The 15,204-nt window shown below is 36.4% G+C and overlaps 1 protein-coding gene across 1 annotated transcript; it reads right to left on the bottom strand.

Moving 5' to 3' along the window:
• Nucleotides 1-433: 433 nt before the first annotated feature.
• On the bottom strand, nt 434-4,832 carry LOC133876837 (uncharacterized). The gene is made up of 6 exons (XM_062315079.1): nt 4,797-4,832; nt 4,043-4,359; nt 3,682-3,858; nt 3,134-3,577; nt 2,671-3,017; nt 434-2,064 (listed from the first exon to the last, which is right to left on the bottom strand). Exons 1-6 carry the CDS (start codon nt 4,830-4,832, stop codon nt 434-436), a joined length of 2,952 nt encoding a protein of 983 aa, XP_062171063.1.
• Nucleotides 4,833-15,204: the final 10,372 nt, after the last annotated feature.

The raw sequence follows: 15,204 nt of genomic DNA, 5'->3' as shown, positions 1-15,204 counted from the left end.
ATGTATGACACAAAATAGAAGTGATATTTTTACCTCTCTTATACATTTTTCGTATATCTCTTTTTTAAATCAATCATTAAATTCGTAAGACTTATATGTGGGTCCGACAGATTAAACAATTAATTCTTTTAATAAAAAAAAAATTACATGAGATGTTCAAAAAATATATGTATATCATGTCTCAACACAAAAACCTTTGCACGCCTCATTTGAGATGTGGAATTCTTTTGCAGTCCAGTAACAAATCCTTAAGTCTAACTCATTGGTTAGACAAGTGACCAACCAATGGGAATCCTCAAATTTGATCAAGTGTAAATTATCTTGGGTTTTATTGTTGTTAATTTTGGCATGACTGAATTAGGTTATGACTCACTTTTCTTTTCTTTTTTGAACAAATTCCTTCATATTATAAAACCACCAGCAATAACTGGGATCAAAACATAGGGACAACAAGTTCCCTAATTACAATATTATAGATCTGAGGAGGAATTTCTTCCATCCAGATTGAGTCTACAATATGGGTGACAGCCGCTCGGGCTAATTCGTGAGCTGCAGAATTGGCCTCACGTTTGACATGAACTATGTTCGCCGACCTAAAAGACTGCAAACCTGATTTTATACCGTCCAAAATATGGCCATATCTGCTCATGTTGCCCAAATTTGTCGAACATTCTTTAACAACCTGCAGGGAGTCTCCTCCAAAACAAATATCAAAAAAACCCAACTCCTTACAAGAAAGGACTGCTTGAAGAGCCGCCCATGCCTCAGCCATTGTGGGATCTATTGCAAGAAAGAAATTGGTACTGCGGGCAGCCAAAACATATCCCTCATAATCTCGAATAATAATGCCTACTCCAACTTGTCCCTCTTGTGCCTTCACAACTGCATCCCAGTTTGCTTTTAAAATACCACTAGGAGGTGGCTTCGAAATAGGTAGTGATAGATTTTCTTGCAGTACAATACCCCCATTTTCTTTGTCATTAAACCTGTGAAACTCCTCCACACTCACCTTTGCTTCCTTGAATAATTGAACAAGATAAGCAAAAAAACCCCCATAAACTACAGAATTCCGCCGCAGCCAGATTTTACGAGTTAGCACGGCCCCCAATTCTATCTCCTCACTATCACATCTGTCCATCAACTCCTCAACTAAGTTCAGAAAACTGAGTTGATTAGTAGATAATTTTTGTAATTTTGCCAGTCCACACCCCCAAGCATCTTGAGCCCCTGGACAGGCCCACGGAGCATGGAGAACTGTTTCCTCATCCCTTTCACGGATTGGGCATGTTGTATGGTCCACCACTTTTCTCTTGAACAAGTTGTCCTTAGTTGGGAGAATATTGTTACAAGCTTTCCAGAGGAACATTTTAACAAAGTTCTGAATAGCTAAAGACCAAATCGTCTTCCATAATTTTTCCATAGAGCTGGTTCCTGAACTTTCCCCTCTACTTTGTCCTTGTTTCTCAACTGCCAAATAGTACGCACTCCTAACTGTGAACTTACCATTTTTAGTACCTCTCCAAATTAATTGATCCTTTGGCTGAAGAGGACTTAAGGGAATGGTAGAAATAATCTTAGCTTCATCCTCCTGAAAAACTGCTCGGATGAGTGTCAAATTCCAACTCTTGGTAATTGGATCAATGAGTTCAACAACTCGAGCTTGTTCTACCATAAATCTCCTTGGAGTTTGAGCTGCAAAAGTTGTTGGAATTGGAAGCCATTTTTCACCCCAAATATTTATATCTCTACCATTTCCCACCCACCATACAAGCCCATTTTTAATCACCGGTTGGGCTGAGAATATACTCCTCCATGCAAATGAAGGTTTCCTCCCCAAATTACCGAACACTGGGGATGATATTTGGCTTTCATAATACGAGCTACTAAAGAAGAGGGGTCTTCTATCAACCGCCAAATTTGCTTGGCTAAAAGGGCTTGGTTGAACAAAACCAAATCTCTGAACCCCATTCCCCCCTGATTCTTTGAAAAACCCATACGCTCCCAACTCATCCAATGAATCTTTGAAGAATTTTGCTAATGCCCCCACTAGAACTTCTGCATCATCTGATTAATCTCTTTACATAGAGTGATAGGCAGCTGGAAGACACTCATGATGTATGTTGGGATAGCCTGAATTACTGCTTTTAAAAGAATCTCGTTTCTAGCTTGGGAGAGAAACTTGTTCTTCCAATTTTGAAGACGCTGCCAGACTCTATCTTTTATGCTTTGGAAAGCCTTCATTCTAGATTTCCCAACCAAGGCTGGTAAGCCTAAGTATTTGTCATACCTGTCAGTGGCCAGTCACCTGCAACCCAGATAAAAGGGTAATTTCCTGCCTCTTCAATGTGCTAGTGTTACGACTGAAAAAAATATAGGTTTTACTTGGATTTAATTTCTGGCCCGAGGCTACTTCATATTTTTCTAAAATCTTCATTAACCGCCGCCACTCCACTGAGTTTGCCTTGCAAAATAACAGACTATCATATGCAAAAAAGAGGTGACTGATCCGTGGACCATTTTTGGAGGTAGGTACCCCTGTGAGACTACCAGACCGTTCAACTTGAAGTAATAAGCCACTCAGTGCCTCCGCACAAATAATAAAGAGATATGGGGATAATGGATCTCCTTGACGAATACCCCACTTTGGTTGAATATGTCCCACCGCCTAACCGTTGACCACCACTGCATAAGAGATTGTCCGGACACAAACCATAATCAAAGAAATCCATCTTTGAGAAAACCCCAGTTTCTCCATAACTACTTCCAGAAATTTCCACTCCACACGGTCATAAGCCTTGCTCATATCAAGCTTAATGCCCATGAATCCCACCTTACTCCACATGTTAGTATGCCTTGTATGCAGAGTCTCATAAGCTGCTAAAACGTTATCCGTGATTAATCTTCCAGGGATGAAAGCACTTTGGTTAGAAGAGATTACAAAAGGTAAAACCTCCTTTAACCTATTGGCAAGAACTTTAGAAACCATCTTATAAAGCACATTACAGAGGCTTATGGGTCTGAAATCAGACACATTGGCTGGATTTTTCAGCTTAGGAACAAGAGCAATATTTGTACAGTTTATTCGTGGCTCTAACTGTCCGGTGTTCAAAAAATGAAGAATCGCATCACTAACCTCTCCTTGAATCGCCGGCCAATTATGCTGGAAGAAAGCTGCAGAAAAACCATCCGGACCGGTGTCTTGTTGGGGGGCATTTGATGTAGAGCACTACTGATTTCTTCTTTAGTAAAAACAGCCATAAGCCTTGCATTCATATCTGGAGTCACTCGGCTAACAGGGCCTTGTGTACAATCATGTACGTTGGTTGGCTCACCAGTGGAAAAAAGCTCCTGAAAATAACCTATAAAGGCATCTTCAATTGTTTCTTGCGAGGAACAAACAAGACCACTCTTGTCCTTAATGCTGGAAATAATATTCCCACTATGTCTCTCACTAGCACACGCGTGGAAAAATTTGGTGTTACGATCCCCAAATTGGAGCCAATTAGCCTTAGCCCTTTGCTTCCATTTTTGTTCTTCTTCCTCTAACAGAACATCCAGCTCACCATTAAGTCTCCATCTGTGTCCATGGTCGTGGAAGAAGCCACCTTCTGCACTTCCAGCAACTCCTAAGTTTTAGATTTAATTTTTTCCTCCACTGGATTCCCATGCTTCCTAACCCACCGTTGAAAAACATGTTGACAACTTCTAAGATTATGCTGGACAGTATGCCATTTGTTCTGTTTAGGAGGTTTAGCCCTCCAAACTTGTTGAATCAAAGGTTGTAATTCAACATGAGAATTCCACCCAGCATCATATCTGAAACTCTTGCATTTTTTCCAGCTTCCAGCTCCAGAGAACCTGCAGGAAACCAATATTGGATTATGATCAGAAGTCCTCCGAGCCAACACTGTCACCTCACCCCTGTCAAAAATATCCAGCCAGGCCTGATTTGCTACCCCCCCCCCCCCCCCCCCCCCCCCCCCCCCGATCAAGGCGTTCCCGAATAAAATCACTGCCTTCTCGCCCATTGCTCCATGTGTACTTTGGGCCTATATAACCAAGATCAAAGAGTTGGCTATCCTCAAGAGCACTCTGAAACGCTGCCATTTGACGAGGCGATCTAACAGTGGTACCTCCCTTTTCGTCAGCCGTGGCAATCTCGTTAAAATCCCCCACACACAACCAAGGAACAGGTTGCATGTGAGAAAGATGTCGGAGAAGAGACCAAGCTTCTTCCCTTCTTGCAGTCTCCAAGTGCCCGTAGAAGCCAGTAAATTTCCATACTACACCCTCACTCTTGAAACGTACCTCTGCATTTATATGTCGAAAACTGTAATTCTGGATATCAACTATAGCCGGCTGCTTCCATAACAAAATTAATCCATAGGTTATGACTCACTTCAATTTGAAAGAATGCTTGTGATTCCATGTTTTACAAACTGTCTATGCCCCTCCTGTTGATATTCTAGCGGGTAGATTTTACTATAGTCCCGCCCAGATGGAGAAGCCACGTCAAGTGACCTCCCTCTACCCTTTTAATTAGGAAAAAAAAAAAACCAAATTACCAATAAGTATTGTTAATCAATCAACCCCAAAATAAAGTGACTCTTCATTTAATCTAGTAGTACATTCAATACACCTGTTAGGCTTTTAATCCAAATTAGCACTTGATGTGGACTAAGATGACAAATGAAGACAAGTTTTTTGTAATCTCATAATTTGATAATTGATGTTTTGAAGTCAGAGAGACCCCATATGTATATATATATATATATATATATATATATCAGCAACACCAGCAAGCTCTTTATTGTCTTCCACCATGAAGCCATCGTCAACCCAGAGTACGTCGTACCAAAGATGAAGCTCTTCTAGACTTTGTTCTATATTAAATATAATTACCAAAAAAAAGGTAAAATGCTTCAAGAAAAACAAAATGAGAGGAGACAATTTGACATTATATGAGGGTTTAGAAAGAATAAAAAATTATTTAGCATGTTTGAAATCTTAAAAAATTTCAAATTAAAGCACGACACACTTTCTTTTTATACTTATTTTTTCTCTTATTGTCTTCCATCACTTTAAATCTTTAGTTTCTCAGTTCTATCATTCTTTATTTCTTTGATATTTTATATATTATTTTTACTATCAAACACTATTAATTTTAGTTGGTTGTTGTTACGAGTTTTAATCACATTTAATTGATTTTAATACACAACTAATTAAATCATTGGAGTGTATTAATATTTTTTGGTAGTTTATGAGGGACGATATTGATACAATTGGTAGTTTGGGAAGACATTAACAATGAGGTGATAGATTGAGGGGAGGTATGTATACTTTTTCCCTAAATCCTATCTACAATTGTTGATCTTACTAGAAAAATAAAATAGATTACTCATATTATCTTTTGAGAATAACATATTAACAAAACTTGAATATGAAAATTTGATTAATTTTACATCTAAAAAAGCTAGAAGATTGATTTGAAAAATAACTTTTTTAAGAGTAATGATATCTAATAGACTCTTTTACGATTGTGACGGTGAAAATTAGATATTGGATCTGCACTTATAAATAAATTATGAGAAATGATCCATACACACATTTCTCACAACAGCTCCACAACAAGCTGACGTGGCTAGTAATATTTTATTATTTTTTTACAAAAAGAAATGAAAACAAAACAAAAAAATAATAAAATATTACCAGCCACGTCAGCTTGTTGTGGGGCTGTTGTGAGAAATGAGTGTAGGGATCATTTCTCATAAATTAAAAAATATCGAGAGCCAATTTTTACAGCCACACTATCCCAATTATATGTCAATCATATAAAAGTCTAACAAATAGCATTACTTTTTTAAACAATATTTAATATAAAATTTTATTATATTGATATTTTAAAATTAAAAAGATCCTTTTCTTTTTTCTTTTTTCTTTTTTGGCCTTATGCCTCAATTTTTATGGAGCCACCCCTAATGCACAATTTTCCATCCACAATACTCATACTAATATTATAATACTATAATCCCATTTTTATTATTGATTTATTTTACTTTTTGCTCCTTCTAATCCTCCTATCAACATCTACTAAACTCCAAATTTAAAATTTAGGTGTTATGTTTTTGTTGAAGCAGAGTGTTTCAGCTGCAGTTTTGGCTCTCGGACTAATGAGAGCCGGACGGTGAACCATTTGCCACAGTGGTGACAATATTTGCGGACGCCGGACGGTAATGCGATGCCCGAAATTTATGACCGGCGAAATTTTGTGGGTAGACTGTAGACACCCAAATAGGCAAATACAACAGAAATGACCGAAAAACAAGAAAAATGTAACAGTACCATTAGTGTTAGTGGGCTGATTGAGCTTGGTTTTAGTAGTGGGCTGAATGGGCTTGGGTTTAGTAGTTATTAATAAAGCCCATATCAATTATGAGAGCATTTTTAGTAGCCTCACCGAATTAGTTTTTTAACTATTTTGGTGAGCCAATTTGATGAAAACTCTTAAAAACCACTCCCAGCAGCCTCACCATTTTAACCAAAAAAATTTGATGACTGAAATTACTAGTCAAATTAGACCAGGTATTTTCACTCAACAACCCACTCACCAAATTTTGTTTCACATTTCTCTCTCACATGATTAGCACATTTTTTCCTTTTTTCTCTCATTTTCTTCTCTCATCTCCCATCTCTCACACGATAATGTCCTTATTTCATGGATATAAATGATTTTTTATAAAAATATTATATAGAGAAAAAATAAAGAAATATGAAAAAATTATTATTTAAATGGAATAGTGAATATTGACTAGTTAAAATGGTGAGGCTGCTGGGGGAATTTTAATAAAGTGGCTCATCAGAATAGAAAAAAGTAATTTTTAGTTATTTTGGTGAGTAAAATTTGGTGAGGCTACTAGGAATGCTCCCAGGCATTTTCACTCAACAACCCACTCACCAAATTTTGTTTCACATTTCTCTCTCACATGATTAGCACACTTTTTTCCTTTTTTCTCTCATTTTCTTCTCCCATCTCCCATCTCTCACACGATATTGTCCTTATTTCATGGATATGAATGATTTATTGTAAAAAGATTATATAAAAAAAAATGAAAAAATTATTATTTAAATGGAATAGTGAATATTGACTAGTTAAAATGGTGAGGCTGCTGGGAGAATTTTAATAAAGTGGCTCACCATAATAGAAAAAAGTGATTTTTAGTTATTTTGGTGAGTAAAATTTGGTGAGGCTACTAGGAATGCTCTGAGAGTTTAGCTTAGGGGCTAGCTATATAAGGCCTAGGATTGTTCCAAATTCAATACAGATTTCGTTCATCAATTTACTGTTCTCCAATTCTTCAATCAATTCATCATTTCATTCATTTCCATTTACAATTATGTAATCCAAACCCTAGAATTCAGTAACAGTTAATCTACCTGTTTTACAAGTGGTATCAGAGGCCTAGATCAATGGAATTCTTTTTTTCCAATGACCACGAATCGACACGACGATCTTCCGTTATTCGAGATTGAGATCTCTAGAGTTCTTGAGTGTTTGCGAAAGAAACAAGCTGGGCAGCAACAACTAGACAATGCCAGAGCCTCACTTCTAGTGGCAGTTATGGCAAAATTGGATGAAATTTTTGAGAGACAGGATAAACGCCTTAGAGAGTTCGAGGAGAGGCAAGATAAACTCTTCAACAAATTGTTTCCGGAGGCGGAACATTTGGCCATGAATGGGAAAGAAACGCTCGACGAGACAGTGGCAGTTCCTCTAGCAATTGACTCCATCGAGTTTGAAGAGCTACATCCAATTCCTGAGAAGGTAGAAAACCTAGAACAATTCAAGACATAAGAAGAGGAGAAAAGAGATGAAGAAACAGATGCGGTTGAAGCCACCTACCAACTATTCAACGAAATTCCTCATCCACAGAGTTCAGAATCTCTCGTGGAGAAGCTCTTTCCAGATTTGGTTGTTCTTTATCCGGATGCAGCGGACTTGCAGGGCCGACTTAGTATATTTTGGGGTTTGCAAAAAGTTTAAGTAAGACCTTTTATTTAAATTTATAAATTTATATTTTTATTTAAATTTCATTCTTCTCGTTATTTGAGATCCAAAATTACTTATTAAGTTTTTATATTCGAATTTTTTTTAACATTTCCTTTTTAATTGATAATATGGCTAATCTATTTAATCTTTCTTATGACATTGTTGATGTTAGGTAGGTTTTTATTAATTTTAATTTTGAAAAACTTCTCTCTGCAGAAGCAACTGTAACAGGTATTGTCAATAAAATTCTATAAGCGATACTTGCATTAGAAAAAGAATCAAGTCTTTTTATATAATTTAATGTGTCAATTGAAACACTTTCTTCTATTTGTAAAATTTATGTTAAAACTTTTAGTTCTGAAAATAAAAAATTTTGGAATGATTTTAAGGAATTGAATAGTAAATTTTTGGGAAATAATGAAAATTGAGAAGAAGAGATAAATTCAAATTTGAATAAGATTTGAATAGAGAAATTGAGATAAAAAAAAATAGAAACTTATAAAAAGTAGAATTTTTTTATAGGATCTTACAAAGAGTATGATTTGAAATGGAAACTTAGAGTCTTTCCATCTTCTTAGATTTTTTTTTTTTAATAAATTTTTTTTTTCATTGTATTTTGTCTTTGAACTAGGCTTGGCAATTCGATTTGGCGGGTCGGGTTCGTGTCAACCTGACCGACCCGATTACACAATCAGGTCCAACACGAACTTGACCCAATTATTAATCGGGTTGAATCCTTAAACCCGAACACAACCCGGGTAACCCGTCCGAAGAAGAAGCTCTGAAGAAGAAGAACTTAGATTCTCTGAAGAAGCTTCATCCGAATGAGAAGAAGGATCATCTTCATCTTCGTCTTTGTCTAAAGAAGACGAGCGTGAAGCCCATCGCATCCAAGCCATGGCCGTGAGGTGTGAATTGGTGAACTGAAGTGTGAAGTGTGCCGCGTGAAGGCTAAAGTCGGTGAGGCGTCGTGGGCCATGGCTTCTGGCTACATGCGTGAATGGTGAACGAGTGAAGCTGTAATGCTGTGAAGGCAGAAATGAGGAAAAGGAAAAGGGCCAAAACTCAAAAGACGTGCGGTTGGAGTTATCACTTCTCCAGTTCTCTATTCTTCACTAATTCACTTTTTCTTTTTTTTAATAGAACTATGTCATAATTGTGTTCGCGGGTTAACTCGTGGGTTGACCCGCCAAACTTGATTATGATCCGAACCTGATAATGCCAAACTCAAACCCTGTATTTTCATGTCGTATTTGTGTCTGGTTCGTGAGTCGTGTCAAAAATTGAAAAGCCTACTTTGAATGTTGGACTTAACTTAAGGCCTTCAATTTTAGTAATTAAAGCCTTCATGACTTTGAAGACTTTTTATATCTTCTAAGCATTTATTTTATTTTATTTTTTCGATTTTATCTTTGAATTTTGATAATTAATTTAAGGTCTTCATGACTTTTGAGACTTGTTGGTACAGTTTTCGGTACGGTGACGTGTTGCCTTGTGATTCGTTGCCTTCCTTAATCTTCGCTCTCCTCGTAATCTGCAAAATAATAAATGGCTCGTCGGACTATGGGGGTGCCGACCGGACCCCCACTCCGATGCCTAAGTCAGTTCAAACTAATTTTCTGAAGAATATCAGTAATTTCTAAAGCTCAGAGAATGTGCTTGTTTTTTTAATACCTGACGCCGTAGTCTTATTTATAGACTCACAGTTCACAGTTATAAAACCGCTAGAGTGCTTGGAGCATAATTTAATTAGGAGTCTGAGTCCTAGATCACATAGTCTTGAATCTTATCTTTCTGATTAGGAGTCTGAGTCCTAGATCACATAGTCTTGAGTCTTGTCTTCATAGAATTCAAATTGGGTAGTAGAGTCCAAACTGGATAGGACACTACCCCTTTAGCTAATGTCATTCTATTAGGTACCTTATCCCATATTTGATGGGATAAAAGCCTATTTTGATATATTCTGAATATCTGTCTTTTTGGAGATAACGAATGGTCTTGTACTTAGGTCTGATCTGGCCGGGCCAACCCGATGGGCTCGGCCCCCGATACTACCTTAGGCCCACATGTCTTTGGTGTTAATTATTTCTCCAACAAGACTTTCCATATCTTTTTAGGATGCGTTTGAGATTGCGATTTCGTAGACAATAAGTGCAATTTTAAATCAAATTGCAGAATGTAAATTGTTTAGGAACTGCGTTTTTAAAAATTGCAATTTGAAAACACAAAAAATCTGCCTTTTCAAATCGCAGTTAAGATGTTGCTTTTTTGAAAAAAAGAATTTTAAAAGCTAATTTGCGATTTTAAAGATTAAATTGTGATTTTTCCAAACGCTTAACTGCGTTTTTAAAAATCATTTTTTTTTTCAAATCGCACGTTTTAAAATCGTTATTTTAAATCGCATTTTTTGAAATCGCAAACCCAAACGGACTCTTAGCATTTAATTTTTTCATTCTATTTTGTTTTTTAACGTTGGACTTAACTTAAGGTTTTCATGACTTTTGAGACTTTCCATATCTTTTTAGTTTTTTTTTTCATTGTATTTTGTCTTTTTTAAAAATTAGACTTAGCTTAAGGCCTTCAATTTTGGTATTTAAGGCCTTCAGGACTTTTGAGGCATTCCAATCTTTTAAGCATTTATTTTATTTTATTTTTTCATTCTATTTTGTCTTTAAACGTTGGAATTAACGTAAGGCCTTCAATTTTGATAATTAAAGCCTTCATGACTTTTGAGACTTTACTTATCTTCTTAGCATTTATTTTTTTTTCATTCTATTTTGTTTTTGAACCTTGAACTTAACTTAAGGCCTTCATGACTTTTGAAACTTTTCATATCTTCTTGGCCTTTTTCTTTTTTTTTTCTTTTTTTTTTCCTTTCTCTTCTTTCTTTGAATGTTGGACTTAACTTAAGGCCTTCAATTTTGGTAATTAAGGCCTTCGTGACTTTTGAGACTTTCCATACCTTCTTAGCATTTATTTATTTATTTTTTTTTTTCATTCTATTTTGTCTTTGAACGTTAGATTTAACTTAAGGTTTTAAATTTTGGTAATAAAGGCCTCAAAAGTTAAGACTTTTGAAACTTTTTGTATCTTCTTAGTATTTATTTATTTATTTCCTTTCTCTTTTGTCTTTGAAGGTTGGATTTAACTTAAAACCTTCAATTTTGGTAATTAAGGCCTTTATAACTTTTGAGACTTACCGTATTTTCTTAGCATTTTTTAATTTTAGGGCCTTTCTTTCTTCTAGAAATATATATATATTTTTTTAATTGGGCCTTATTAAATTCGGGCCCGGCCAGTTAAGGCTCTAGCCGGCCCTGCGAACTTGTGTGATGAAAAGGCGGATTTGAATTTCGAGTTCCGACACACTCACTCGGGAATGCATAATCTGCTACGGGCTGCGATTTTGGACTGGGAGGCACCGCATCAACGTCTGGACTCTGGAGGCTTCAATTCACACTGTAAGTTCCTTTGTGTTTCAGTACTCGAATAAGGATGGGGTGGACTTTGTTGTCCTGAAGTACAGATGGCGTTGGAAGCAAGTGGAAGAAGAAGAGGATGTGGCGGCTGAAGAGGAAGCGCCAAAATGTGAGGCGGTGACCTCCACGTGCTCCGCCGGGGAAAAATTCGGTCAGGAGGCAGCGCCGCCAGGGCGCGTCGATGCTGGTGTAGAGAATGGGCAACTCGCTGTCGCCGGAGCCGAGCCGGACAGCGAACCGGATCGTCCGCGAGGCCGAGCAGGCGGGCCCGGGACTCGGACGATCTGGTGGGCGGCCGACCAACAGTGGTCGGAGGAGGGCACGTGGAGCTTTGAGCTTCCAGATCAACCATTTTTTAGCACCGAGTTTCTCCACCATAACTCGCAGTAATCCGGTGCTTTCCTCTTGTAGAAGCTGCAGCGTGGACATGAACAAGGAGGAGGAAGAGAAGAACATAGAAGCTCCAATGTGTACAGATAAGCTGCTACGTGGCAGTGGAAGAAGGAAGTTGAAAAAGTGTGGCAGACAGCTGGAGGCAACTTGCGTTTTGTTTATCGACTGTGTCGTTTAAGTGGACAAGCAATAGTTTTACAATTTTTTTTTTTTGTTATGTAAGGTGTTTGAAGGAGAGGGTAATGTAACAGTACCATTAATGTTAGTGGGCTGGATTACCATCGGTGTTAGTGGGCTGCTTGAGCTTGGTTTTAGTAGGGGGCTAGATGGGCTTGGGTTTAGTAGTTATTAACAAAGCCCATATTAATAATTATGCTTCATTTGGTTTGCGGAATAAGTCATTGGAATGGAATGATTATTCGATTAAAATAGCTATTCCTTTATTTGATAGGGACTTATTCATTGAAATTGCTATTCTATGAGAATAACTATTCTCTTATGAAGAGTAAGTTATTCCTCTCAATTTTTAGAGGAATAGACAACCTTTTCAAAAAAAAAAAAAAAAAAACCATATTTTTCTTTAATTTTTTCAAATTAAACTTAAAAAAAAAAATTAAAAACAAATTAAAAAAAAAAAAAAAAAAAAAAAACAAAGAATTTAGATTAGATCGGCTCCAGATCTAAGGTCCAACATTTATTATTATTATTATTTGAAGATTTGAATTTTTTTTTTTTTTTTTGAAAAATAAGAAATTATGTAGGTTTTTTAGTAATTTTGGGTCAATTCCAATTGTGGTATATGTGTTATCACAAAATTAAGAAATTTGAATAATTATTCTATGAGAAATGATCCATACACTCATTTCTCACAACAGCCCAACAACAAGCTGACGTGGCTGGTATTATTTCATCATTCTTCATTTCCAGTAATAACTATTCATTTTCCTAATAGAATGCTCATTCCGCAAACCAAACAAGGCTTTAGAATTTATCTTAAGGGTTATGTAAGGCCTAGGATTGTCCAAATTCAATACAGATTTGGTTCATCAATTTACTGTTTTCCATTTTTTTTTTCCCATTAATTCATCATTTCATTCCATTTCCATTTACAATTCTGCAATCCAAACCCCAGAAGTTAATCCACCTGTTCAAAAAAAAAGTGGGTTGCCTCACTGAAAATCAAAACACAGTCGTGGGTTGTGCATGTTGTCGTGAAGAAAAGAATTAAGAAGAAGCTCTATTCTACAGGAGCTTGAACAGAGTAGAGGTGAGACACCCATGCACCTTGGTCCTCAAAGGTGGTCTCTATGATAATTTTTGTATTTCTTATGATAATTTTTGTTGTGATACATGATGAACCTTTTACATAGATATGAAGGGGACAATTAATAAGATTACAAGTTTTTTGATTTTTTTTTTCTCGAATGATTTGATCTTCACCGATTTATTGTGCAAGATACGTGCTCGATGATTTTCCTTAGTGAAAAACAATCGTTGCTCGTGGGATACTTACCAATTAACCATGGAAGCATAACACACTTTCTTCATTTCTTCTTTTTTGTTTCTAACTTGTGGGATACAATCTCGAACTCAAATTGAAGTGACCTATGAGTAGAGAGAGCTCTTTGGTTTGCCTGGCTCATGGTCAGACTTTCTAACACATGCCCAATGTACCTCTCCTGAGATTAGCCAAAGCTTCCCATTTTACCTATACCAGGCATCTTCAAAACAAGTATTTGCTTTGCTAGTTGCATAAGCAGATTTTCGCATGACCGACTGGACGATGAGTCACCTATAAGACAAGAAGAAAACTATCGTCGGATACTTAAGTAAGTAGAGTATTCTCATAGAAAAAAGAATGGAGAGAGTTTTGAATAGAAGAAGCTCTTATCTTTTTTGGGGATTTTTTTAGGTTTTCTAGCGAGTAGGTCTTTATGTCAATTAAATAGTTCAAAATCCAAGCTACTGGCTAATCCAAGAACAGCTTGTTGGATTTATTCCTTAATTTTGAGTTTTGAGTGGACTAGCATAGTTATTTATATAGTTTTAGACCCATAATGAGATAGACCAATGTTTGTGGACACATGATGAAGCTTTTACCCTCACCCTATATATAAGTGAAGTTGACCCATTAAACTTCATTCTGTCAATATCTGAAATTAGAGTTAAGGGTAATAGTCTCTCAATACACACAAAATACTGTTTTTCTTATGTAATGCTGGGCATTTACAAGTGACAAAAATTGGAAGGTTGTCTTGAGAATAATGAAGTTATGCCATTCTTATTCTTGATCTATATATACATGCTATATATGAAGAAAGAAGATATCTATTATTGAATTATTCTAACACAGCTTTAAATTTTAATATAAGACGTTTTACTACTAGCTAGCTAGAGAAAGTCTCTTCAGAATCAATATCATTATACTTCCCTCGTAGCCAACCGTGGCTTTGTTTCTCAATGGTCTGCTCAGCTGCCCTTAATTCCCCCTAAAACTGTAAGTATTCTTCGATTTCATCTCTTTTCTTGTTTTCTTTCTGTATGTTGGCTTTTCTTTGCTGCTTTCTATATGTCGATCTGTCGCCTGGCCTGGTAGGCCCAGCAGCGTACAAAAATTACATTAGCTGCCATGCTGATCTTACCTGTAATTCCCAAGTGGATCCTGCCAGTGTTCATATATATATATATATATATATCTGAGACAGTGAGACTTAGGACCATGCATCCATGCCCAAATGGGCTGGAAATATATTCTCAAAGCCCTATATATTCTTAATGCACAAAATGGTGGCCTAGAGAAAGAGTCCAGTGTGCGGTGGACCTCTTGAAGCTCATAGATTGAGCAGCTACACGTACAGGATTGGTTTAGATCATGCACCAGTCTTTGTAGTTTAGTTTATTGACGGCTACAAAGGCCTCTTATGATATGCGATAGGGTTAAACGGTTCATCTACTCATTTTGGGAAATGCAAATTTAACAGTAAAAAGTAGTTTTTAATTAGATCAGTAAAGGCTTATAAAAAAATAAAAATTAAAGGCTAATTTTTACTGCTACGTCATCTCAGTAGTATAACAATCTACTAAATAACATTTCTCAAAAATAGTAATGCTACATACTATTCCATCCAACCACTATTCTGGCCACTGGCCGGGTTGATGTGGTACTGTAATATATAGCATTATTCATTCATTTGTCTTTTATCCCTCGTTAATTAATTACATTATCCATTTGACTTTGAAAGTGACTTCAAAAGCTTTAGACAAAACTTGAACAAAGTTTGGTAT

Source organism: Alnus glutinosa, chromosome 9, assembly GCF_958979055.1.
Source record: "Alnus glutinosa chromosome 9, dhAlnGlut1.1, whole genome shotgun sequence".
NCBI lineage: Eukaryota > Viridiplantae > Streptophyta > Magnoliopsida > Fagales > Betulaceae > Alnus > Alnus glutinosa.
Note: the sequence above shows the minus strand (reverse complement) of the source record. Positions and strands in the feature narration are given on the sequence as shown.